Consider the following 27,977-nt stretch of genomic DNA (forward strand, 5'->3'; position numbering starts at 1 on the left):
TCTAGGGTTCCGGGGATTGAATGTATACTGGTTTTTTCGTATATTCATGTGCTACTCTTTATGTTTGGAATGTTTAATTTCTGTACATCATGATAAATGAAGAGAAGAGCAGCCATTTTTGCAATAGATTATCTTCTTCCACATACCACTGCCATTTTGCTCTACTTCAATATTCTAATCTGCCATGTTATTGATTTACTTCTAAAATGCCACATTGTACTTCACCAAGCACCAGCAACAGCACTAGCAGCAACACAGCAAGCTCGGCAGCAGCAACAACAAGCTCGGCAGCACCAGCGCAACACAGCAAGCTCAGCAGCACCAGCAACAGCACCAGCAGCAATAGGTGCTAAAAGGGCTCAGTCCTAATTTACTGCCTCCTTGGATTAAAAAAACAAATAATTAGGTGGTCCAAAGATCACATGTCCATTTCAAAAACTTGTATGGAATTTATATGACGTGAAAGTCTTTGTTAGAAGAATCAGGTAGTCCTACAATCACATGAAATTTGCACCTTTGATAAAAATAATTAGATGTTAGTGAGATCATCACATGGTTTACTTCCATACAACTGTGTAGAACCTATATATGGTCCATATAATGTGACTTTTTTTATGAGGAACAGAATCAAGACAATTAGTTTAGGGACCACATTGTAAAAGGAAAAATATATATATATAGCAACATTAACGTTTCAATCTCTCAAGTTTATAATTTAATTAATACTGGAATATACAATCAACAATCAACAATAAACAATCAACAACCACTAAATATAAGGCAAAAGCAGAAACATGTAATTCGACAGATGAATTTATACGGCGTGCCTAAGTTGCTCTCTTGTGTGTGCAAGAAGTCACAGCAGATAGACCAAACATGGCAGATGTTGTGTCAATGCTTGGAGGAGATGCGGTAACTCCCCCACATCCAAAACAACCAGCTTTCTCTATCCTCAAAAGAGCAGATAAAAAAAACATGTCAGAGAATCCAGGAGCCTACATTGTTAATGATATATCAATTTCAGGGATAGAAGATCGATAGCATGCTATGATCATTCATGGACTTACCAATATATATATCATTGTTACGTATCTTATGGGACAGACTTGGTGTGGCAATACACAACACTTCCATGAACACAATATCGAATATCTTTCAAATTTCTTACAACATTTTATTGTTGTATAAGATGGAAAAATACTATTTTCCAACTTAACAACATGGATATATAGATGCAAATCATGTGAATGTATAGCACTTTCTTCTTCTTCTTCTTCTTCTTCATTTTTTTTTCCCTCTCTAAAAGTGAAAGGATAGCGCATTGTATCTTAGAATGTGAGCTAAGAAATGGTCCTAAAGAAAATAAATGCAGTACCGGAATCTCAAAATGAATTCGAGAGTACCTTAATATATTTTTCAGTTTAGCCACTAGGCAATAACGAAGTTGGACGTAGAATCCAAGAAAGAATAAAGAAGAACCAAGTAGAAAGAAAACATAAAGCAGCCTGCTGGCAGAAATGTCACATTACAGTTTGGGGCTAATTACACCCCAAGTCTCTTAATGAGAAAAGAAAATACTACTAACGTTGTACATCTTCCACAACATACAACTTCAATGAAAATTTGACCCTTCATTCTCAAACTTAAAGATGCACATTGGTATTTGGCAGCCCTAGCCCGTATATGGATCATACATAGTAGGGATGTCAAGTGTGAAGAATCAATATTTACAATTATTGAGTTAGTTGTTCATAGATTTCCAATAATTCAATGAATTTTGCAAATTCATAGATTTCTTATAATTCAATGAATTTTGTGAAAATTTGCATAATGGAAGTTTCTAAAAATAGAACATGTGTTTGATAAATAAAGAAGCAATTTTGTTGGCACTCATATCGCCTTAGTTTTATCTTAGCTTTGTTAGGAGGCTTACAATTGTAGATCCCGTGGTCTGCCCGCAATGAAGTCAGAAATCATAAAACTTTGACCAATCCACCTCATTATTAACGTATGCTAAACAACCAAATATGAAAACCCAAAAGGAGAATCTAAAACAAACAATACAATATCTAATTGGGAATTCTTCACAAAATAAACGGAACACAACAATATATAAGTAATGCGAGTATCAAGTCAGCTCCTAATATTTTAAATGATATGAGACACCTGGAATCATGTACCAAGCAACAAGCTTAAACATATAAAAATGATGTCCCATGGCAAAATCCTCCAAATTGCACACCAGAAAGTCAATCTTTTGACACCATTGCAATGGCTATATTCATAACAAAATTATAAATCTAAGTACCTCTAAAAATTTTTACCTTCCCTTAGAATTAAGATTATTTATTTCCAAAATAGATGAACAACTTTTGATTAGAAAGCTTATGAACTATAAACTATCTTCCCGCAGATAGACAGTATATATTATTAAAGCAGCATTTCAACATCCCTGGTTTTGATTACAGTAAATCAATCAACAATATGTTACTAGAGAACTAAAGAGGAATCTGACCATTTTAAGAAATTCAGTGGAATCCAATACATAAAACCAAGTAAAATTTCATAAATCTGAATCCCAAATTCCAATAAACAGAACAGTTCAGGAAAAGAACAATAAAAACTGAGCACAATTCAAACATTTACATAAAAATAAAATTAAAAAAGAAAAAACTTATGATTAATGCTACATAGCAGTAATGCTAAATAAATAACATCGCACATAAATATATACATATAGGGAGTGTCTAATATGAGGACCGTCCGTATGGCTCTTGTGCGGTCCAAAAACATACTGAAATTCCCTGCCTTTCGATTGTTATATCTATCACGGACGGTGGAGATTGAAGCTTCCCTCATGTGTGGGTTTTTGCACATTTCTCCCCTTCCCATTCACCACGCTGCGTACGACTGTGTTCCAACTAGTTATCATTTTGGTATTTACCTCCTTGTTATAAATGTAGCTTCACCAATATACCTGAAAACACCAAGAATAGGAAGTACCTTCTGCATTTTAGTACTCATCTTTTTATGAGGAGCACTGCTGCAGCACCATCATTCAACTGAATGGAATTCCCAGAAAAATATGAACTTCATTGTCAATACAACTACCTATAATCAACTCTATAGATAGATATGGCCAATAAAAATAAAAAGAAAAAAAGAAAAAAAATTCTACCATTCCATTTCTATCTTTAATACCTGCTGTTATTGACCCATCCTGCCGAAATGAAGGCTTTAGCTTTGCCAGATCTGTCATTTTAGGATTTGGTCGATTCCATCATCGACAGAAATCTAACAAGCTTCTCAACTCTAGATATTGGAGCCACAATCTTAAAAAAGAAAGCAATTTCTTGACTATTTGCTCCCAGTAAACAATAAGATCCATGGAATAAACAAAATAATTCAAAAGAGTTTATTACATTATGATTTCTAGAAGCCTAAGTAAATAAGAATAACTATATACATTAAGTGATTACCCAAAAAAATAAAAAATAAAAACACTTTAACAACAATGAAACAAAAAGAGAAACATTATTATTATTATTATTTAAAAGAACATAACTGAACCAGAATGAAAAAAAAAATATAAAACATAAAAACACAAACAGAGGTATAGAAAAACCAAAATGAAGGAGAGGAAGGAAGGAATGGCAAAGAACCCACACTCCAATGGCAAGGCACTAACGGCAGCGACTCTTTCTGGTTCCGAAGGGTGGCTGGTTGGGTTGGGTTTGAGATTTTTGAAATAGTCAGGTCAGTGGCTGGTTGGGCTGGTTCCGAACGGGGAGATGCGAGCGGGAAGGGGGTGGAAGCAAAGAAGAAGAGGAATTTTGGCAAAGGTGGTTCCAGCTTATGCGAGCGGGAATGCGAGCTGCTGTGAGCGGGAAGGGGAGATTTTGCCAAAATTCTCACGTGAGAGTTGCAATTCCATCTGGACCGTTGACGCCAGGTATGAAAATCCAATGGTCTTTGTTCTCTCACGGTTTTGGTTCGTAAAGAATGCATGCGGTCGGTCCTTACTCTAGACTTTCCCATATATGTATAATATAATTGACAATGAATTAATTAACAGGTGGTGGAATGCATGTCAAAAGTATTTCCCTCCACGCTGACAATTGGGCCGACCATTCCATCGGCATACTTGAATAATAAGCATATGAGGGTCAAATTCAAAGATGATGACAAAGACTACGGGTTTAATCTATTCGAATCCGAAGCATCGGGTGTTTGCAAGGAGTGGCTCAACAAAAAGCCGGTGGGCTCTGTTGTGTATGTGTCGTTTGGTAGCATGGCCAATCTGAGTGTGAAGCAAATAGAGGAACTTTCAATGGGACTGAAAGCTTCCAACATGTATTTCTTATGGGTGATAAGGCCTTTTGAACAGGAAAAGCTGCGGGATAAGTTTGGGGAAGATGATGATAAAGGGCTATTGGTGAAATGGTGCCCCCAGTTGGAAGTCCTTGCCAATGAGGCTGTGGGGTGCTTCTTCACTCATTGCGGTTGGAATTCAGCAATGGAGGGATTAAGCTTGGGAGTTCCAATGGTAGCCATGCCACAATGGACCAACCAAACTACCAATGCCAAGATTGTGGAGGGTGTTTGGAAGGTCGGGGTTAGAGTTCGTGTGGATGAGAATGGGATTGTGGGGAGACATGAAATTAGTGGGTGCATCAGACAGGTGATGAAGGGGGAGAGAGCCAAAGAAATCAAATACAACGCCAATAAATGGAGAAACATTGCTATTCGGGCAATTAGAGACGGCAGCTCTTCCGACAACAACATGACCGATTTATATCCAAATTGAAATCGTCTCCTCCTCCAAGCTCTACTAAGTAATCAACTAGCTTGTTTAAGGAGAATGTATTCAATTTAAAATTTGATGGATTTAAAATGAGTTATAGACTTTAAAAGATTTGATGGACTGTTATGGAATTCTACAGACTCCATTAAGATTTTATAAGAATCCAACGAATTTAAAGCTGAATTTTATATTGACAGTTTTCTTCATAATTTTATTATTAAAATCCTTTCAAATCTATTAAAATTTATTATTTTTTAAAATTTTTTAAAACCATTGACTTTTTAAATATTACTGAATTTTAAAAAAAATTGTATAAAATCTTAATTGAATACATCTAAATTTTAATGGATTTTATATTGAATATCATTAAATTTGTATGTAATCCTTTAAAATCTAAATACAATATCTCTAAATATTTATAGATTTTTAAAATTTTTTAAATTATAAATTGAATACATCCTTAAATAATTAGTAATTAGTATCAATTTTTTAAATTTATTATTATGTTAATTTTTAAATAATATAATTAAAAACTAATCATTTATAATTTCATTTTCACCATATATAATGGACCATGTGTCGGTGTAATAAACTTGTTATATATATATATATATATATACGTATGGTTGAATTAATTTCATAATTTCCACAACCACAAGATTTGTTCACGTACGTAAGCAATGACGTTAGCTTGACTACGACGCAGTGAGTAGTGATGGAGCGTATCCATGTACGACATTTCCAAATCCAATCAATCCCGTAGTGTTAGGTTTGATCCATGGGAGGAGGAGTTATTCAGTAGGGCAGTGCCTCCCATATCAGCCATACGCCCCTACGGCAAAGACATATGCCATCGATCATTATTTTTCTTTTTATTTTTTATTTTCTTTTTTGTTAAGAACACTCCGTACTGTCGAACGTGGCGTGCCCTAGGAGCCCACCAGTCCTACGATAAATTAAACACAGATACAACACCTTTTAATGTGGTCGCAATCAACCACTAGCTGAGTTTATATGAGTTCAATTTTGCTGGTTCACTTCATCATGGCATGGGGTAATTGAACTGAGACTGACTTTCAGGTTTATAACTAGCTAGCTACTTAGAAAAATATGGAACAGAATTGATCATATTTAACGCTACATTATCAATGGCTTATATATAAACTACCAAGTAGCTAGCTTTGAATCTCATTGTTTGTGAGATCATTGTATTTAATTTATGTTCAGCATGTAGATAGTAGACGATCCCTCAGCATTTTCTTGAATTATGTATTTTTTGAGATTTATGGATCATTATTTGTACGCATGTCAACTAATTAACCGTAGAATTAAAGAAAAAAAAATTGTGGTTGCTAACCTTGTGATGATGATCAGCAAATCAAGCAAACTTATTTGTTAAAGATTTAAGCAGTTGGAATATAAAAATGGTTAGTAACTATAAATATGGATACAACAGAATACAATATGTATAACTCATATAACAAACAAATTAATTAACAAGTATATATTGGCTATTTTTATTTTGTTATTATTATTTTTAACAATTTGCTAGCCATGCATGGTGATTGTTAGGCCAAAGAGTAAATAAATATAGAAAGGAAATTAAATACTTTTCAGCCTAACTGATGGAAAACGCAAGGGATAGAAAAGAACCGCATTCATTAACTAGTTCAACAATATAATTTTGGACAGTGGACCAAACAAACAAACAAAAAAACAAATAATTAAAAAAAAAAAATACCTCTTGATTGCGTGACAAAGGCAAGCTAACAAAGCCACCACCAGCTGCTTGTCCAAAATAACCTTAATTCTTATACTCTATTTAATTGTTCTGGCTTAGGCAGTTGACCAAAAACAAAATTATCTATATGTGTTAACAGTTTATAGTAACAGTAGATATGTTTCTTTGTAATACATATCTTTATTCATACGGTTTGTATATCTTGTGTAACAGTTGGATGGTCTTTAGTTTTGGTATGTTTACCTTATTTATCTATCTCCTCTTGTTGTATTTATTACGTATTAGTCCAATATCAATTGAATAAAGCTCTTTCACATATTTCATTGGTGTTGTATGTGTAAGCATATAGTGGCAAGTGCTGATGTAAATGAAAACTAAGCTTACATATGGTTTACTTTTGGTCTATGTTCTCTCTCTCTCTCTTTATTTATATATATATATATATATACGGAAATTCTATGGTGAGGACCGTAGTATTAGTGACGGTTTTTTATAGTATTAACGACGGTTTCTTAGAAAATCGTCACCAATACTATGAAAAATCATCACCAATACTATGGTCCGCACGAAGACCATCCGCACCATAAACGGACTGTATATATATATATATATATGCGCATATAAAAGTACTACAATCGACAAATATAAATACCATATGATGTAATATAATGTAATCCGTTGGAAACAGAGAGTGGTAGTTGGAATTAATCAAAAATAGAAAGAAAAGAAAAATAAAATAAAATTGATGGAATGGAAGAGAAAGAAGAAATAAGCGAGCAAGTATAATTGTTGGCAATCCCGATGCCAGTGCAAGGGCATATGAAGCCGATAGTACGTGCAGTTTTCCAAGCGCCCAGAGCTGGTTTCAAAGTGCAAGCTAAGGGTGGTCTCAAAGTCAAAGTGACACCGGTTTTGCCTTCATTGACCCGGAGCTTATTGTCACGTTAGTGGAATTCTTGAAGCTTATCTGAAGATTCTATACTTTCCATAAGGATTTATGAAAGTTTATGAAAAATTATGAGAATTCAAGAAAAATTTAGAAGGGTTAGGAAGATTTTAGAAAATTCTAAAAAAGTTTAAAAAACTATAGAAGATTCAAGACTAACTTAGATCAATATGGTTAGTAACCTATCTAAAATAATTTTTATAAATATTTAGTAGGATGTTCTAAAATTTCATCTAGAATTATATCAAATATATATTATCTAAAAATTTATATTCTCTAACTACATGCGAAACTCTGTAAGTTGATCTTTGATTTATGATCAACCCATATAACCAAATATTCTAGCAATACAAACATTTTTTATATTCTTTCAAACTCTCTAAAATTCTGTTATTTCCTATTTTATTACTTTTAGCTTTTACATTATGCGCGATTACGAGGAAGGCTGATTTAGCTGATGATGATGCAACCCTCGACTATATTAATTAATTACGTACTGACAGACGGTGGATTCCATATGAATGCCAAAATTAATTTAAGGTTGACGTTTGTTAACAGCTAATTAGGTCAACAATTCCATCAAAGAAGCTACAATTCGGATAAGGAATTAATTAAAGACGACCAAGCCGAGACTAGCTATATAGGCTGAATCCCAATTAATAATAATATTATCATTATCAGACTCATTATCTGTAGACTGTAGTTTGTATATATGCATAATTGGCTGAATGAGAAAGAATTAAGGCTGCTGGGTGGATATATTATTATTATTATTATTATTATTATTATTATTATAATATAGCAATAACCCTATTTCCGGGCCAAGCATGCCAACGGGGAGGAAGTTGCCCTGCTCTGCCCCCACTTGGACTCAAAACTCGAACATTTATAAACATTATATATACAAATTGAGTTCGGAAGTTCCGTTCCAATGATGGCAATACCAAAATCGACTATTAATGCCAAAAGCTTAATTAATTATTTTTGAGTATGCTTAAATCTGATAAAAGAAATTCCAAATAAAATTAGGAATTTTTGAGGGATATAGAAAGATGCAAGACTCCTTGTCTGATTTTAGGGATGAAATGGAGCTTTGTTTTATTTTATTTGATAGAGATTTCCTGATATTGATTAATTATTCCATCGGGAATGTTCATTTGTAGGTGTGGAATTAATTAAGGTCAATCGAGGTAAGAGTGAGTACTTCATAGTATATAACAGTTAAGATGATCAGGAAGGCCGGCCGGGATTGCAGCAAAGCGATCCATGATCACATCATTTGAGAAGTTAGGGAGGGGATCGAGCAGACGGAGACGAATAATCAAAATTAATAAATGCAAACAACTGGATCACGAACGTGGGCTATCCTTTCCTAATTGTCAATCGGTTGTCTACTTCCGAGTCCGACAACAATATAAATGGCTTTTGTCACTAAATCAAGTCAACTTGCTTTTCTTACCTACTTAATTACAATTATACACAATAGCTAATCGATTTATCTTTTTTCTTTTGTTTGCAAGTTTATTTAATTTGATTTCTACTTACTTCTCGGTTTCTCTTTTCTTCTTTAATCTTTTTGGTTTTTAAGATTCCCATTGCATTTTAATAAAAGACTCTGATTTTATATACAACTCGCTATCAAAATAAAAAACAGCTGGAGAAAATTAAGCCAAAGCAAGCTATATAGGACAAAATCCTGAGGTGCTTCATCGTTTTAATATTTCTTTATTGAAATACTTTGAAATCAATAAATTACGTAGCACCCTGCATAGTGTGGCTAGAGGAGAGATGATACACGTGTTGCTCAACCTGATTAGTCATGAACAGACAGAACTGTGTGCGAAAGTCGATCGGGACCAATTTCGAATGTTACGTACATGATCTATATAGAAAAAAAAAAAAAAAAAAAAAAATCGTAAATTGGAGTACGTGGCTTTGGTCAATATAATCAGGTTGATCGAAAAAGTCAATATAATTAAACTACATTGATCATTAACTACATTTAAGCACGTCGGAACGACGTTGCTCCTATATGTATATATATAGCATATTTAATTACGTGTTAATTAATGCAATTTAATATTCTCTAATTTGGTCATATTCTACATTGAGCTTTTCAATTTAAAATATTTCACATTAAATATATAAATTACAATTTACTTCATATTTGTTTAATTTCAAATGGATTAATATGAAGTTTAAAAATTAAAAAAATGATTCGTTAATTTTCTTATGAATCAATCAATTAATTTTTTTCTTATCTTGTTTGAAAATTAAAAAAATAAATATTTAATTTATACATTTTTTTTAACTTTATAATAATCAATTTTAGAATTGGATTAATGTAGAACAAAATATAAATTGAAGGTTTAATATGAGACGTTTTAAACTTGAAGATCCAATGCACAATCAAAACAAAAACAAACACTAAGATGCAATAATTACGTTTAATTATTATAGAATTTAATTATTATAAGATCTTGATAATATATATGAATTTTAATAGATATGTGGCATAGGGAACTTAATTTCCATCCTTTCATTAGGATGTCCATGGAAAAACTATTAAGACCTTTTATTGTTAACTTTTGAATTGCTTCAACAACTAAAATTTAAGGGTTTTTTGATAGTTTAAGCGAGTTAGAAGATAAACTAAAATCCTAATAAGGCAAAATGAATGTTATTGGGACTCATTTAAATCCCATAAATAATTTTAAATCTCAACATTTTAAGTAATCTAAAGATTGGAAAGTGACATTCTATTGGAAGGATTTTCCTATATATACAATAGTATTCAAGCCGAAATATTTTCAACTTTTAGGTTTGATATGCAATCCAAAGGTTTTAAATATTAAAGTCTACTTTAAAAAAAAAAATTGAAGATATTCTCACATGAATCATACTATATATATATATATATATATATTCGGGTTGTTCATCGGTCGGTTCCGGTTGGATTTGGATCGGTGAACAAATTTATTCAATCGGTTGGTTAATTCGCTAACGATGTTTTTCAGGCTATGGAAAACCAATTGAAGTTGATCGAGTGTCAACAGGTTGGTTTCGGATAGAATCAAAACTCCGTAAAGTGGCAAGAGAAAGAGCAAAGAAAGCTCATATTTCCAGACATATTTTTTCCTATTATTGTCATTGGTTTATCGATAATGGAGGCAAGAGAAGGAGCTGCAGAGGAAGGTTATCTATTCACTATAGATTTTATTTAAACATTGATTTCTTTCTATTACACATGGGTTTTTACACGGTCAAGTCAAAGGCCATGTTTAGATATTTATAGATCTAAATCATGTCGCAAAATATCAAACATACATTAAAAATGATTAACTCTAGTTAAGTTACTCAAACAAACTCATGGTAACTTAGTTGCAATCAACTTTGAGCATCTATGAAACTCTTTCTATCTTTGATAAAATGAGCAAGAAGCCAAAATAGATGATACCTAAGTCACCATTGCGGTCTTGTAATAAAAAACCAATGAATACTGGAAGCTCCTCTACTATCTATGAGTATGCAAAATTCCCTTTCTTTCTCTCTCTTTGCTCACCTCTTTGTAGGAGCTTGGCAATATTCTTGCTCATTTCTCTTTTGTCATGCTATTCTCTCTCTCACTCTTACTTTGCCGTTCATGTTTGTCTCACTCTAAGCTTGAAGAAGTGCCAAATTTCAAGAAAAAAATTCAATTTATTTTGCTTATATAATATATATAAAAATGTGAAAATATTGTAGAAGAATTGGTCGGTTACAGTGACCGACGGTTATGGGATTCGAGGAACCAGAGTCTACCACTTTCTCTTTGTTAGTGGTGGTTAACAAAAAGATTAGTCATCGGTCATTGAAAAATTTCGATCGATGTGAGTCAGTCGGTAGATTTTCTCGATCCTTCAGGTTTTATGCACACCCCTAATTATATATGTTGTAATTAATTAATTAAGAAGAGATGATACACGCTACCATATTTTGATGATTTCTAATAGTTGATAACCAATTTTGAGAATATATAATCAATGCCGGCTTAAGGGTAAGACAAATGAGGTTCGGCCTAAGGCCCCACAATGAAAAGAGGCCCCTACAAAATTTTTCCTTATTAATGATATGTATTTTTTACTAAAAATAAAAATAAAAATTTATTTGTTAGGTTAAATACAGTAGTTTTGTTTTTATCTTTTTGGAAATATAGAGACATATCAATATTTCTTTAACTTCTAATTTAGAATCAATCAAACATTTAAATATATAATTATCTCTAATTAACTTTTCAAAAAAAGTGTCAACTTTTAATTTCTTTTTAATTTAATTTCTCTCATATCCTCAATATTATAAATGTACACGAATTTCATTTCATCAGAATGATTCTTTCTTGTAAACATTTTCCCATTTTTGATTATATTACAATATTTATATGAATTAGGGATGTGACAATAATTGTCATTCTAACATTTTAGCTAACAATTTTTCTTGTGATTTAAAAAAAAGCAAACAAGATAAATTTTCAATACCTACTCATTTTTTTTAATTACTCGATATTTTATTGTTGCCTGAGGCCCCCAAATTGGTTGAGCCGGTCCTGTATATAATAAAGGGACATATGGCAATAGCCGTATGAGACAGATTAATTGCTTCTTCTAATCCAAATTTATGGTCATCATCATTAAATAAGTTGGATTTAATTGATAATTCACTTATATTTATATTTGAAAAATCATAAATTTGAACTATCTAAATAAATATGGAAATTTTTAAAAATGGAGATGATAATTATATATGCTTGTTCATCATGTTTTAACATATGTATATATATATAGATACATATTAATCATATATAAATATATATATAACAAGCATTGGTTTAGTCTCTCCCACAAGCATTATTTATGTGCAAATTTATATGGTGTAACATATGTGTATTTGATCCCAAATTAGTGTTCAATGTGGATGGAGTCTCCGATGTATATAAAGGCAGGCTTGCCTGGTGAGTAATGGCACAAGGCCTTTAAATAAGGTCCTTTTGTATATTTCAAATGTTTTATGTTTTTCTAAGAAATATTTACAATAGTTTAAAAAATTGAAATAGGAAATTATCCAATAAAAATAATAATAGGTTATTTTAGACTTTTCTTATCTACCAGCAATTAATATTTTTAAAATATATTTTAATTTTCCAAGAAAACTTGCAAACATAATTTCTGCTTTCAATAAAGCTACAATTGTGATATGGTTAACATTTATTTCTTAAATATATACAAAACACGGATATCTTTTCCTTCTAATTTCTTATTATTTAAATGAATTAACATTGACAATGGTATCCGTTAAAAAAAATGCCAGAACAACTTAATTATATAAGTTTAATTACAAATTTTGCAGTTAAAAATGCTAAAAAAGTTAATTTTAAGTGAATTTTTGGAAATGTTTTAGTAATATTACATAATTATGAACAATTTTTTGAATAATAGTTATTCATATTATTCAATGTATTTATTATTTATTTTAAATATTTGTTAACAAAAAAGTTAAATAAGGGCCCCCACAAACCTCAGGGCAGCCACGAGTATATATGTATATATATATATATATATATAGGTGTAACTGCCAGAAAGAAAGAAAGAAAGGAGAGAAGTCGATGAATGGGTGCAGGCAGGTAGCTAGCTAAGTATAAGGGTAGGGATGGAAAACAAAACAGAGTACAGAGGGCATGTATTAGCCATTCCATATCCAAGTCAAGGCCACATAAACCTTCTGCTCCAATTCTGCAAGCACTTATCCTCAAAGGGCCCCAAAATCACCCTTGCCACCACCGTCTTCATCTCCAACACCTTCAAACCAAACTTATCAACCACCTCCGTTCAACTAGACACCATCTCGGATGGCTTCGACAATGGCGGCTTTGCTCATGCTGAGGGCGTCGCTGACTACTTAACAAAACTAGAAGCTGCCGACTCTAAAACCCTGGCTGAGCTGATCTTAAAGTACAAGGATTCAGCAGATGATGACCCCATCGATTGCATAGTGTACGACTCCTTCTTGCCTTGGGCTTTGGATGTGGCCAAAGAGTTTGAGATACCTTCAACTGCCTTCTTCACCCAAGCTTGCACCGTCAATTACATCTATTACTGTGTTCACCATGGCCTGCTCAGCCTTCCAATTCCTAATGATTCCTTCCCACTCTCTATTCCAGGCCTGCACTTTCTTGACATTCGTGACATGCCCTCCTGTTGTTGTTCTTCGACCACTTTAGAGAAGAAATATGAGAAGAAAAATAAAAAGAATTTTATTACTCTCTTGGAAATAGAATACAAAAATAAAAACTTCTCTTGTGGAGGATTCTCTCGTGGAACCTCTCTCTACACTGTCAAATTCTCTCTGGAATTGCTCACTCTTCTCTCAAGCTCTCTCTGGAACTTAAACACTCTCTCTCTCAGAATTTACTCTCAATACTCCTCACTTGGGATGATATTGAGCTTGCTCGCTTGGCTTACCTTGCATGCAACGGGATGAACCTATTTATAGGCTTACAAGGTCGGTTGCATGGCCACAATCTTCAACAGCTTCTGACAGTAGCCCACAATTGTTGAGCAAGTTGGAGTTCGGTGTTAAATGCAGCAATGGCCATTGTCAAAGATGGTGGTTGAGCAGTCTTCACACTGTCAGTGCAGTGGTGGTGCGGCTGGACTTCACAATTCTCCCCCTCCATCCGCATTTAAACTGATGGTCATCTGCCATCCATTCCAGCTATGTCTCTGCACAGCTTTAGCTTCTGTTGAGCAATAACTTTTGTTAACATGTCTGCTGGATTCTCTTTTGTGTGGATCTTCATCAGTTTCAGCAACTGTTGATCTATTACTTCGCGTATCCAATGATAGCGGATGTCAATGTGCTTTGTACGGGAATGATACATTGAGTTTTTGCTCAAATCCATGGCACTTTGGTTATCACAATGTATCTTGTAGTCTTCTTTCTTGATGCCCAATTCTGTGAGAAAACGCTTTAACCACAACATTTCCTTACCCGCTTACTCTGCTTCAGTAGTGGATAAAGCAACACACTTCTGCAATCTTGACTGCCATGACACAGCTCCCCCCGCAAAAGTGTAGAGATAACCTGATGTAGACTTTCTGTTATCAGGGTCTTCGACCAATCTGCATCTGTATAGCCTTCTAAGATTGGATCACCTCCCCCGTAGCACAAACACAGCTTCAATGTACCTTTAAGATACCTGAGAATCCATTTGACTGCTTCCCAGTGTTTCTTTCCAGGATTTGAAAGAAATCCGCTCACAACACCTACTGCGTGAGCAATGGCTGGTCTGGTACACACCATTGCATACATTATACTTCCTACCACTGAAGAATATGGTACTGAAGCCATCTCCTCTATCTCTTCTTTGGATGAGGGGCACAATCTCTTGCTCAACTTGAAATGATTTGCAAGTGGAATGCTGACTGGTTTGGCTTTATCCATGTTGAGTCTCTTTATCACCGGTTCAACATACTTCTCTTGAGATAGCCATAACCTTCTATTTTTCCTGTCTCGGATTATTTGCATTCCCAAAATTTGTTGAGCTGGTCCTAAGTCTTTCATATCAAAGGACTTAGACAATTCTTTCTTCAGCTGACTAATCTTCATTGCATCTTGTCCAACGATCAACATGTCGTCCACATATAGCAAAAGCGCAATGAAGTTTCCACCTGAAAATTTTTGAATATAAACACACTGGTCTGCTGCAGTCTTTTTATAGCCTTGATCCACCATAAACGAGTCAAACTTCTTGTACCATTGTCTTGGTGCTTGCTTAAGGCCATACAAGCTCTTCTTCAGCTTGCATACGAGGTTTTCTTTCCCTGAAACCTTAAATCCTTCTAGCTGCTCCATGTAGATTTCCTCATGTAAATCACCGTGAAGAAATGCTATCTTCACATCCATCTATTCAAGCTCTAAGTTTAGACTTGCTACTAAACCAAAATGACTCGAATTGACCAAAATGACTCGAATTGAAGTCATTTTTACCACTGGTGAAAAAATCTCATCAAAGTCAATTCCTTTCTTCTGAAGAAATCCTTTGACCACCAATCGGGCTTTGTGTTTCACCACCCTTCCGCTGCCATCTTTCTTGAGCTTGAACACCCATTTATTCTTTAGTGCCTTCTTTCCTGTTGGAAGCTCAACCAACTCATAAGTATGATTTTTCTACAAGGATTTCATCTCATCTTGCATTGCTTACAGCTACTTTTTCTTCTCTTGATGAGAAATATCTTTCTGGAAACTCTCTGGCTCCCCCTCTTCAGTAAGCAGAATATACTCAAATTCTGAAAATCTCTTTGATGGAATTCGGCCTCGCTTAGATCTCCGAACTTGTAAACCACTGGTTTCAGGAGGTGTACCATCATCTGACCGCTGTGATGGCCCTGCAGCTGCTTGAAAGGATTGAGTCTCCCCCTGCTCAATATCCCCTTCTTCCTCTTGGTCTACTTCTGGTATATCTTCATGCACCTCATTATCCTCTGTGGCTATTTTTGCTGGTGCTGGATTACGACCAAAATTCTCGGCACTAGAACTACAATTAGGAGACATTCTGGGCTTTTCAATGTCTTCCATTGTCTGGTTTTCATGGAATACTACATCCCTGCTTCTAATAACCTTCTTTGTTTTCGGATCCCATAACCTATATCCGAATTCTTCATCTCCATATCCTATAAAGATGCATGGAGTAGATCTTGTATCGAGCTTCTGTCTGAGCTCCTTGGGTACATGTACATAAGCTAAACAACTAAACACTCTTAAATGAGAGTAGGAGGGAATATTACCCGACCACACTTTCTCCGGAGTTTCAAAATTCAACGGTATTGACGGTGATCTGTTGATTATATAGCAGGCGGCATGAACAGTTTCTCCCTAGAATGGCTTTGGCAGCTTAGCCATACTGATCATACTTCTGACCTTTTCCATAATGGTTCGGTTCATTCTTTCAGCTATTCCATTATGTTGTGGGGTGCGAGGGACCGTCTTCTCATGTCGAATGCCGTGTCTTCTGCAGTAGGCATCGAACTCCTTGGAAGTATACTCACCTCCATTATTTGAGCGAAGACATTTCAGCTTCTTTCCTGTTTCACGCTCTACCATGGTATGAAACAGTTTGAAGTAATCCAATACTTAGTCCTTTGTCTTCAAGAAATATACCCACACCTTCCGAGAAGCATCATCAATGAAGGTCAGGAAATACTTGTTGCCACCTAATGATTCCTCCATGGGACCACAAATATCAGAGTGCACTAGACTAAGCAACTCTGATCTTCTCAATGCAGAGGAACTGAAAGAGACTCTATGTTGCTTACCAAACAAGCAGTGATTACAAGGATCTAGTGCAGCATCCTTGCAAACAGTGATAAGCTTCTTCCTTGCCAAAGTGGATAATCCTTTTTCACTCATGTGATCGAGTCTCTGGTGCCACAGATTTTGAGACGCCTCTCCTTCTGCAATATTGAGGCTATCTGCACATATCTTCACATGAGTTTTACGTTCCACAAATATGTCCTCGGGCGACAATTATGGCACCTTTCGTCATTTTCCATGTGCCTTTGCTGAATTAGTTGTCATAGCCTTGCTTGTCTAAGGCTGCTCCCGAAAGTAGATTAAGCCGAAGATCTGGAACATGACAGACATCCTTCAAAGTGATTGTACAACCAACATTCGTTTTTACCTGAATACCATCAGTTCCCATAATCTTTGCAAAACTGGAATTTCCCATCTTTACCGTACCAAAGTCTCCTGCTTTGTACGTTTTGAAGAAATCTCGGTGTGGAGTGACATGGTAGGATGCTGCAGTATCGACTACCCACTCAACATCTTGGGTTGATATATGAAGGCATGTCTCTTCTTCAGTGGAGCAGAGCGCCACTTCTCCTGTAACAGTGACTAGTATCTCTCCATCCTTCTTCGGCTGATTACTTTGGAGTCTCTGCTCTCTCAACAACTTTCTGCAGTTCTTCTTCATGTGACCCTCCAGGCCACAATGATAGCACTTATATGATGATTTTCTGCCGTTTGTAGATCTGCCTCTGCTCTTGCTCTTGCCTCTCCCCCTATCTCGACCACCTCTTTGCTGTCTTCCTCTCTCTATGACAAGGGCATGTGACTGATCCATGCCAATGTCCTTTCTCCTGGCCTCTTCATTAAATAGGGCATCCTTAACCATAGACATAGTAAGTTTGCCATTCGGGGCCGAATTGCTGAGAGAGACTACCAATGTCTCCCAACTGTCTGGAAGAGAGCTTAGAAGTAGGAGGGACTCACTAGTATGCTCGGCTACAGAAGTTCCACTCTGTAATTTTAGATTTACTAATCACTTAAGCAATAGGGCTTTGTTCCGAGCAGTCTTGGCCTGGTACATGTCCTCCAATTTTGTCCAAAGGGCATATGCATCCGTTTTCTTCGCTACATGATGGAAAACACTGTGGTCGATCCATTGCCTGATCTGACCGATCGTTTTCTTGTTTAATTTCTTCCATTCTGCTTCTTTGCTGGGATCGGGGTTTTCTCTTTTAGCTTCTATAGGATTAAACAGATCCTTACAATTGAGAAGATCTTCCATCTAAGGTCTCTAAAATGTATAATTTGTGGCAGTGAGCTTAACCATAGCTCCCGAAGATGATTCTTCCATTAACATTATGGCTTGACCAAAAATGGAGCCAAATTTGGCAAAACGGAGTTAACCGTTGCATCCGGAACGGCCGAAAATGGTGGACTTGACTCTTCCGGGGTCAAAATATAATTACCAGAAAATTTAGGGCAAAAATGTAATTTCATAAAAATTTTGGGTCAACATGTAAATACAGAAACTACAGGGGTCAATCTGTAATTTCCAACAATTCAGGGGCTGTTCCATAATTTCAAAAACTTATGATGACATGGCAAATTGTGTTGACGTGTCAACACGTGGCAGATGACATGTCGATTGGGTGGATGACCATGTGTCGGGTCGCGCGGCAGATGGCGTGGCTGAGTTCACTGATGTGTCTGCTGACGTGGTCGTCTTCAACCTCCAGACGGCGCGTGCAGCGCGTGAGGTGCGTGAACTGCTGCAGAAAATTTCAGACGACGCGTGCGGGCGCGTGATCCTCTGCGTTTCTCTTTGGCGAGCTTTTTGTTCTCTTCTCGTTGAGTACTTTCACCTGGTATTGTAAAATTAATTATTTGAGCAACTTTTCGAAACACCAACTTGAAGAACAAAGGCTGTGTTTCTTCAAATTTTGAACCCAAGCTCTCGATCTGGAGCTCTAATACCACTTGTTGTGGTTCTCCGACCACTTTAGAGAAGAAATATGAGAAGAAAAATAAAAAGAATTCTATTACTCTCTTGGAAATAGAATACAAAAATAAAAACTTCTCTCGTGGAGAATTCTCACGTGGAACCTCTCTCTACACTGTCAAATTCTCTCTGGAATTGCTCACTCTTCTCTCAAGCTCTCTCTGAAACTTAAACACTCTCTCTCTCGGAGTTTACTCTCAATACTCCTCACTTGGGATGATATTGAGCTTGTTCTCTTGGCTTACCTTGCATGCAACGGGATGAACCTATTTATAGGCTTACAAGGTCAGTTGCATGGCCACAATCTTCAACAGCTTCTGACAGTAGCCCACAATTGTTGAGCAAGTTGGAGTTCGGTGTTAAATGCAGCAATGGCCATTGTCAAAGATGGTGGCTAAGCAGTCTTCACACTGTCAGTGCAGTGGTGGTGCGGCTGGACTTCACACCTCCTTCATAAGTGTGGAGGGCTCTTATCCCGCTTACTTTGAGATGGCGTTGAACCAATTTTCTAATGCACACAAAGCTGATTTCATGCTTTTCACCGTTGTCTCAGACCTTGAGGAAGAGGTAATTAATTCGCTACATTACATTTGAGTCTGTTTCGCAGAGTGTTTTTTTAATTTTTTAAAGTTTTATTTAATAATTAGAAGTTATTTTGTTAAAAAATAGGATCTTAAATAAGAGTCATTAAATATTTATTCATTAAAAAATATTTTTTAATTGTTTTAGATAAGTATAAATTTTAAATTTTTCTAAAAAAAAATTTATTTTTTTAAAAAAAAAAAAGAAAATATTTAATGTATTTTTTTATTTACAATTCAATATTTATTAATTTTTTATTTTTTTTTTAAAATTACTATATAAATTTTTACAGATAAAAAATTTATTTTTATTAACTATATTAAAATTTATTTATTCATCAATTATTATTATCGATATATAACTGTTATTATGGACAAATTTAAGTATTACATAATAGATAGTAGTTATCTATCGTTTTTAAATTTATGCCATTTGAAAATTATAAATGAGTATTTCCACTAAATAGTGGATAATTTTTCTCACAGTAGCATTATAACGATTGTGTCCCTCCTATCCAATATAAATGTAACTATTCAAAATAATTGGTACGATTATATAATGAGTAATCAGTTAATCAATATACACTACAATTAATTAGTTAATTAATTAACGTGAGCAGGTGGTTGGATGTATGTCAAAAGTATGTCCGTCCATACTGACAATTGGGCCAACCATTCCTCCTGCCTACTTGAATAATGAGCATATGAGGATCAAATTCAAAGATGATGATAAAGAGTACGGGTTTAATCTGTTCGAATCGGAAGCATCGGGTGTTTGCATGGAGTGGCTCAACAAAAAGCCGGTGGGCTCTGTTGTGTATGTGTCGTTTGGTAGCATGGCCAATCTGAGTGTGAAGCAAATAGAGGAACTTTCAATGGGACTGAAAGCTTCCAACATGTATTTCTTATGGGTGATAAGGCCTTTTGAACAGAAAAAGCTGCGGGATAAGTTTGGGGAAGATGATGATAAGGGCTATTGGTGAAATGGTGCCCCCAGTTGGAAGTCCTTGCCAATGAGGCCGTGGGGTGCTTCTTCACGCATTGCGGTTGGAATTTAGCGATGGAGGGATTAATGTCACGGGCCTAACTTTTCCAACACTCCCGTGCGGCACTTAGCACCTCCCTTGCTAAGTAAGCCTTGCTCACAAGCTAACACAATGCGGAAGCTAAGAGTAAGAGAGTAGGAAGTAGGAGAGTTTGAGAGAATGTGGAGAATACTTGTATTACTAGAATTCTTGGATTCTTGGATATGTTACAAATGAGAGTCCAACCCCTTTATATAGAGGGCTTGGCATGTAGGAAGGTTCTAGATATGTACACATGTCACCTATCTAGTTAGGGTTCTAGATTATTCTAGGGTTATGTACAAGATATTTACATGGAGTATTCTAGAGAGATTCCAATCTATATTAGTCTAGGTATCTCTTGAATCTTCTAGAATATTCTGGGCTTCTCTTGATTCTTCATGGAGAGTGTAGAGTCTTCCGGTTAAACCTCAAGGGTTTTACTCCTTTTGCACGGCACGTGACACTCTCCCCACCTAAACTCGCGATGCCCTCGTCGCGCCTTCTTCCTTGCCCGCCGAATGTGATCTTTGAGTTGCCGTTGTGTATCTTTGTGCTCCCCATTTACTTCACCATCCGGCAGGTCCTTCCCCTTCACCAAGTATTTGGTGTAGTTGGGCATGCCTCTATGTTGACCGACTCGATCCGCAGGTGTGGCTTCCACATTCTTGTCGGGTGAAGTCGCTATCTCCATGGGTGCCCTTCTTGACTTACCTTCCTTTGGGGCTCCCTTGCCCCCTTTCCCTATAATGGGAAGTGACCTCTCATAGGGTCCTATCACTCCCTCATGCATCTTGTGTGGTTGGGGTAGTGGTTTGACTAAGGTCCCTCCCTTAGCCTCCACATGTTTCCTCTTGTTGTCTCCACAACTTGAGGCCAATGCACACAAACTCCCTTGGTCCAACTCCTTTGGCACATCTTGTACCTTAGGAGATGTCTTGGCATGGCTTTGGGCATTCTCACTAGGCTTTTGGGCAGCAACCAAGTTGATTTGCTCCTCCCTCTCGACTTGCAGTGCCGACAAAACCTTGGTCTCCCGCTTGCTAGCTCGTTCTGTAGGCACCATGCACGTCGTTCCCCCATCCATGATGCATAACTTGTTTGCAAATGGGAGTGGGAAAGCCTTTACTTGGTTGAAGAAGTCCATACCAAGGACAACCTTGTAGTCATCCATGGACACCACCGTTAGGTTCAATTGGCCCTCCCAATCCCCGATGGTGGTTTTCACACCTCTAGCAACTCCTTGGAGCGGCTTCGCGTCGGAATTTACCGCCTTTACGAAGCCCCTTTCTTGGGTTGCTTTAATCCCAAGCCTTTGTGCCTCCTCCACCGATAGGAAGTTATGTGAGGCACCCGTGTCCACCAACGCCTTGGTGGGCACTCCATTGAGTTTTGCCTCCACAAACATTAGGCCACCCCTCTTTGTCTCCTTAGGAGCAGCCTTGATAGCATTCAACAATTGTAAGGAACCTATACTAGCTCCTTCCTCTTGCTTCTCCTCGTATTGGGTAGTCATGGCATTCAAAGCCTTCCTCTTCGGACAATCCCTAACCCAATGCGGTCCATCGCATAAGAAACAAGAGTTTTTAGGTTTGGAAGCGTCCTTACCTTCCCTAGGCGGCTTCCATTTCGAGCCTTTTGGCTTATGTGCACTTTCTTCCATTTCGTCTTCTTTGGACCTACTAGGTTCTCCCCCACCTTTTCCATGGTTGTCATTCCATTCCTTTGGCTTTGGAGAGTCTCTTTGGTTAGAGTAGTCAATGAAGCCTTCAGCATATGCAATGGCATTAGCCAAATCTTGTACTCCACGCCTCTTCAACTCCATCTTGGCCCAAGGTTGTAGACCATCCATGAAGTAGAAAAGGGAGTCTTTATCCGATAGGTCTGGGATCTCCAACACCAAGTTGGTGAACTCCTTGATGTATTCCCGGATATGGCCTACTTGCTTGAGTCGTCGAAGGCGACTCCTTGCCTCATCTTCGGCATTCTCCGGATAGAATTGCCTTTTGAGATCCTTTTTAAAGTCATCAAAAGTATGGAAAGTGCACGTACCTCGCTCGATGTCGCTATGCCTCCTTCTCCACCATAACATTGCCGTGTCACTAAGGTAGAAAGTGGCAGTCCTTATCTTTGAAGCATCGTCAACAATGCCCATTGCTTCAAAGTATTGCTCCAAGCCCCAAAGGAAATTCTCGAGCTCCCTCGCATTCCTTGCCCCGGAGTAGGACTTGGGCTTTGGCACATCGATACGTGGCCCCTCACGGATGGTGGTTGTCCCCGACGCCACCGCCCTCTTGCAAAGAGCCCAATCACCCCGCATATCCTCCATTTGGGTGCGGATAGCATCCAATTCTCTCTCCAACATGGCGCGAAGGTCTGCTACCTCCCCCATGCATTGGTCGCGTGTCGCGCGGAACTCCCTCCTTAAGGCATCATCTAGCCCATTGAGTAACCCTCTCACGGCTTGGTTGATGGCAATGTCCTCCGACTCTAGCCCATCTAGGCGACTCTCCAGCGCCTCAAACCGTTCTTGTACTCGGGATGCATGCTCCTCCAAGCGCAACTCTACGCCCGTCATCACATCCTTGGACTTGGACTTATGCCTCTACTTCCCCGCATTGGGGTTGCGTTGCTCTTCACGACCTCGCACTTCGGTAGCTCCCTCCACATTGATGGTAACCTCCGAGCTAGCCATCTTGCCTACTTCCACGTTACACCAACGATATGCTTGAGCAGCAATTGGCTCTGATACCAACTGTCACGGGCCTAACTTTTCCAACACTCCCGTGCGGCACTTAGCACCTCCCTTGCTAAGTAAGCCTTGCTCACAAGCTAACACAATGCGGAAGCTAAGAGTAAGAGAGTAGGAAGTAGGAGAGTTTGAGAGAATGTGGAGAATACTTGTATTACTAGAATTCTTGGATTCTTGGATATGTTACAAATGATAGTCCAACCCCTTTATATAGAGGGCTTGGCATGTAGGAAGGTTCTAGATATGTACACATGTCACCTATCTAGTTAGGGTTCTAGATTATTCTAGGGTTATGTACAAGATATTTACATGGAGTATTCTAGAGAGATTCCAATCTATATTAGTCTAGGTTTCTCTTGAATCTTCTAGAATATTTCGGGCTTCTCTTGATTCTTCATGGAGAGTGTAGAGTCTTCCGGTTAAACCTCAAGGGTTTTACTCCTTTTGCACGGGACGTGACATTAAGCTTGGGAGTTCCAATGGTAGCCATGCCACAATGGACCGACCAAACTACCAATGCCAAGCTTGTGGAGGGTGTTTGGAAGGTCGGGGTTAGAGTTCGTGTGGATGAGAATGGGATTGTGGGGAGACAAGAAATTAGTGGGTGCATTAAACAGGTGATGGAGGGGGAGAGGGCCAAAGAAATGAAATATAATGCTAATAAATGGAGAAATGCCGCTATTCGGGCAATTAGTGACGGTGGCTCTTCCGACAACAACATTGACCGATTTATGTCCAAATTGAAATCTTCTGCTCCTCCAAGCTCTACAAAGTAATCAACTAGCTTGTTTGCGCAATTAGTATCAATGCAAATTTATTATTATGTTATTTTAAAATAACGGTTATGCTATATATATATATATATATATATTTAAATATTCATAAATTTATTTATTACATAATCTTGTTACATTTTTATTGATTAAAATATTTATATGTACGTATATATGAAAAATGTGTGAATTTTTAAAATAGAAGAAAAATCAATTAAATATTACCATGATAAATATATTTGCAACGATTGGTAAAATAATATAATTAAATCCAATCATTTATAATTTTATTTTCATGAAATTATAATTATATATGTCCACATATAACGGACTGTGTATCTGTCTCTGTAATAAATTTGTTATATATGTATGGTTGAATTAATTTCCGAATTTCCACAACCACTTGATACACATGCGCAAGCAATCACGTTAGCTTGAATGCGATGTGGATGTTTTTTTTTTTTTTTTTTTTTTGGTTTTTCAGTTGAAACGATGTGGTCATTTTATTAGGTTTTTTAATTAATTAATTAATCATATCATATCATATCATCCCGACCCCATCAAAACTCAAAAGGCCATTAACAAACATGCAGTGCGTAGCGAAGGAGAAAATCTATTAATGCATCCGGTGCAGTTGCGCCCTTACTTGCATTGGATGTGGGACCTGTAGATGGGATCATATTATCTAACATAAAATATGTAAAATATAATAGGAGTAAAGTGGTTTTTTTTTTTTTAACAAAATTATATATATTATATATGTGGAACAAAATTAATCATATAATTAACAATATATATTTTTACCAAAAAATTTAACAATGTATAAGTGTACATATATTTATGGTTTATATCTAAATTACTAAGCAGCTTTGGATCTCACTATCTATGAGATCATTGTAATTAATTTATCCGTTAGTCTACGGATCATTATTTGTATGTGTTTCAATTAACCATAATGTTAAAAAGTCGCTGCTAACCTTGTGATGATGAATCACTAAATTAATCAACCGTCAGAGATTTAAGCAGTTGGAATATTAAATGGTTTACTGATCATAAATATATAAACAACAGGATACGTTGACCCATATATTAATCAACTCATATAACAAATTAACGTTGACCCAAAAAAAAAATAAAAATTAACAAGAGTTTATTGGCTATTTTTGCTTTATTAATATTATTCATTTTTTTTTATTTTTTTTTTTATTAATTTGCTATCCAAGCATGGTGGATTAGTGGGCCAGAGGGCATATATGTACGGACGTTAAATAGTTTTCAGCCCAACTGGTGGAAGACACCTTGACTAAAAAAAAGATGGAAAACTAGAGGGATAGAAAAGAAGCGCATTCATTGGCTACTTTAACAATAATTTTGGATAGTTGACCCAAAAAAAAAAAAAAGCTTTTGATTGCGTGACAAAGGCAAGCTAACAAAGCCACCAATAGGATGTGTGTCCAAAATAATCTTGATTCTTATACTATGTTTGATTGTTCTACCTTTAGGCAGTTGACCTAAAACAAAATTATCTTAATATATATCTATATGTAAGCATATATAGGTAATTGCTGATGTAAATGAAAACTTACATATGGTTTACTTTTGGTCTCTGTATCTCTCCGTGTATACCATTATCAACAAATATATAATATATATATATATATATACCATGTAATGTAATCCATTTGAAACAGAGTGGTGGTCGGAATTAATCAAAAATAGAGAGAAAGAAAGAAAGAGAAAAATTGGTGGGAATGGAAAAACAAGAAGAGATACGAGGGCAAGTATTGGTAATTCCAATCCCAGTGCAAGGGCATATGAACCCGATGATACAGTTTTCAAAGCGGCTAGTTACAAGGTGCAAGGGGCTCAAAGTCACACTGGTTGCTGCCTTTATTGACCCAGAGATTGTGCTGAACATGATGCAACCTCCTCATGATCATCATGAAGAAGAAGAAGCAGAAGCAGGAGTAGCACCCTCTAAATCTAATTATATCACCCTCCACACCATTCCTTTCGAACCCTCGGAAGATGGCACCGACCCCACCACCAGTGTGGGTACATATTTCACTCACTTCCAAAAAGTAGTGTCCCTCCGATTAGCGCAGCTCTTGCAAAGACAACAATTTACATGTGTTATCTACGACTCCCTTATGCCATGGGCTCTTGACGTTGCCAAACAGCAAGGCCTATTTGCAGCCTGTTTCTTCACCCAGTCCAACGCTGTTAATGCCATTTACTACAACGTCCATGAAGGCCTCCTTAAAGTTCCACTGGTTGATCCGCTTGTACCTCTGGTCGGCCTCCCACCTCTTGAGGTTACCGACCTCCCATCTTTCGTTTATGATTCACTATCATACCCTTCCTCCTTAGGACATGCGGTTGCTCAGTTTTCCAATTTCAGACGAGCTGATTGCATCTTTGTCAACACCTTCGATAGCTTGGAGGAGGAGGTATAATAGTCATGTATAATTTTTATATATTTAATTATATACGTACACCATCAAATTGACACCCTCTCTAACAAAGATATATTGTATATCCTATGCTCTGCACGTATCACATGATCCTATAGAACTAATATATCTGCATTAATTTGGAATTGGACAACTTGGCCTAGCATTTTCTAAATTAAACTTTAAACGTTGATGATCAATTCAATTTTGCTTTCTAATAATTATAAGTATATAATTTGATATTTATATATTTATATATATAAAATATGCATTGATCAGGTGGCAAAATGGATGGCGAGCCAGGAGGAGTGGCCAGTGATCAGGAATATAGGACCCACCATTCCATCGGTCTACTTAGATAAGAGGTTAAAGGACGACAAGGATTACGGGGTCTGCTTCTTTAAGGCTGAAGTGGAGACTTGCAGGAAGTGGCTAGACACCAAGGAAAAAGACTCGGTAGTTTACGTGTCGTTGGGAAGCTTGGCAGCACTGCGAGAGGAGCAAATGCAAGAACTAGCGTGGGGGCTGAAAAGGAGCAACAGGCACTTCTTGTGGGTAGTCAGAGAAGAGGAGTTCAAAAAGCTTCCTCCCGACTTCCTAAAAGAGACGGTGGATAAAGGCCTGATTGTGAAATGGTGCCGTCAGTTGGAAGTTTTGGGTCACAGAGGGGTGGGGTGTTTCCTCACTCATTGCGGTTGGAACTCCACCCTGGAAGCCCTGAGTTTGGGAGTGCCGATGGTGGCCATCCCACAGTGGACCGATCAAACCACCAACGCCAAGTTCGTCATGGATGTGTGGCGGGTTGGGATAAGGGTGGAGGTGGACTCTAACGGATTCTTCACCAGGCAAGAGGTAGAGAAATGCATAAGGGATGTCATGGAAGGGGATAGAGGCTTAGAGATCAAAACCAACTCTTCCAAATGGATGAAACTAGCTATACAAGCTGTAGACGAAGGTGGAACCTCTGATAACAACATTCAACAATTTGTTCAACAACTTGCTTCTACCATTCGCAATATCTGATATGTATGTCAAGGAAGGGTCTATCTTTTGTATGCGTGTGTGTGCATAAATATGCATGTTTATTTATTATGAGATGCAATTATCTCCAAGACACAAGCATTATATATATGCTTCTTGTTCATAATTTTTAAAACCGCCTTGTGCATGTTTCCAACAGTAGTAATTACGGTACTATAACAATCCAAGAAAACAAAATTGGGATCCTTTTTCATGAATCTTATTTCTCAAACTGCAAAAATATATGTTGAAACAAATATGATACAAACAACTTGCTTGTTAGATTAATTTTGACAGTGAGAGCGCAGATGGTGACAATTTACCTACCAAGATATATATGATTATACAGCCTATACTACATTTCCCGACATATATCAAAATTGCACTTTATTATATATACTAGCTAGTATTGGATCCATAGATATTATATATGGAAACAAAATTGATCACCTTTTACTATATAATCAGGTGTTTATACAGATAGTACATATCAAATATGTTGGTAATAGCCACTGCTTCCTTG

At 36.7% G+C, this 27,977-nt stretch overlaps 2 protein-coding genes and 1 pseudogene across 2 annotated transcripts; all 3 read left to right on the top strand.

Moving 5' to 3' along the window:
• Nucleotides 1–3,608: 3,608 nt before the first annotated feature.
• Nucleotides 3,609–4,837, top strand: LOC107406958 (flavonol 7-O-beta-glucosyltransferase UGT74F1-like). The gene has a single exon (XM_060812862.1). It carries the CDS (start codon nucleotides 4,088–4,090, stop codon nucleotides 4,805–4,807), a length of 720 nt encoding a protein of 239 aa, XP_060668845.1. The 5' UTR covers nucleotides 3,609–4,087; the 3' UTR covers nucleotides 4,808–4,837.
• An 8,271-nt stretch (nucleotides 4,838–13,108) lies between these two features.
• LOC107406965 (UDP-glycosyltransferase 74F2-like) lies at nucleotides 13,109–24,058 on the top strand (annotated as a pseudogene).
• Nucleotides 24,059–25,682: 1,624 nt separating this feature from the next.
• Nucleotides 25,683–27,684, top strand: LOC107406986 (UDP-glycosyltransferase 74E2). The gene is made up of 2 exons (XM_060813079.1): nucleotides 25,683–26,431; nucleotides 26,714–27,684. Exons 1-2 carry the CDS (start codon nucleotides 25,733–25,735, stop codon nucleotides 27,455–27,457), a joined length of 1,443 nt encoding a protein of 480 aa, XP_060669062.1. The 5' UTR covers nucleotides 25,683–25,732; the 3' UTR covers nucleotides 27,458–27,684.
• Nucleotides 27,685–27,977: the final 293 nt, after the last annotated feature.

Source organism: Ziziphus jujuba, chromosome 1 (genome assembly GCF_031755915.1).
Source record: "Ziziphus jujuba cultivar Dongzao chromosome 1, ASM3175591v1".
NCBI lineage: Eukaryota > Viridiplantae > Streptophyta > Magnoliopsida > Rosales > Rhamnaceae > Ziziphus > Ziziphus jujuba.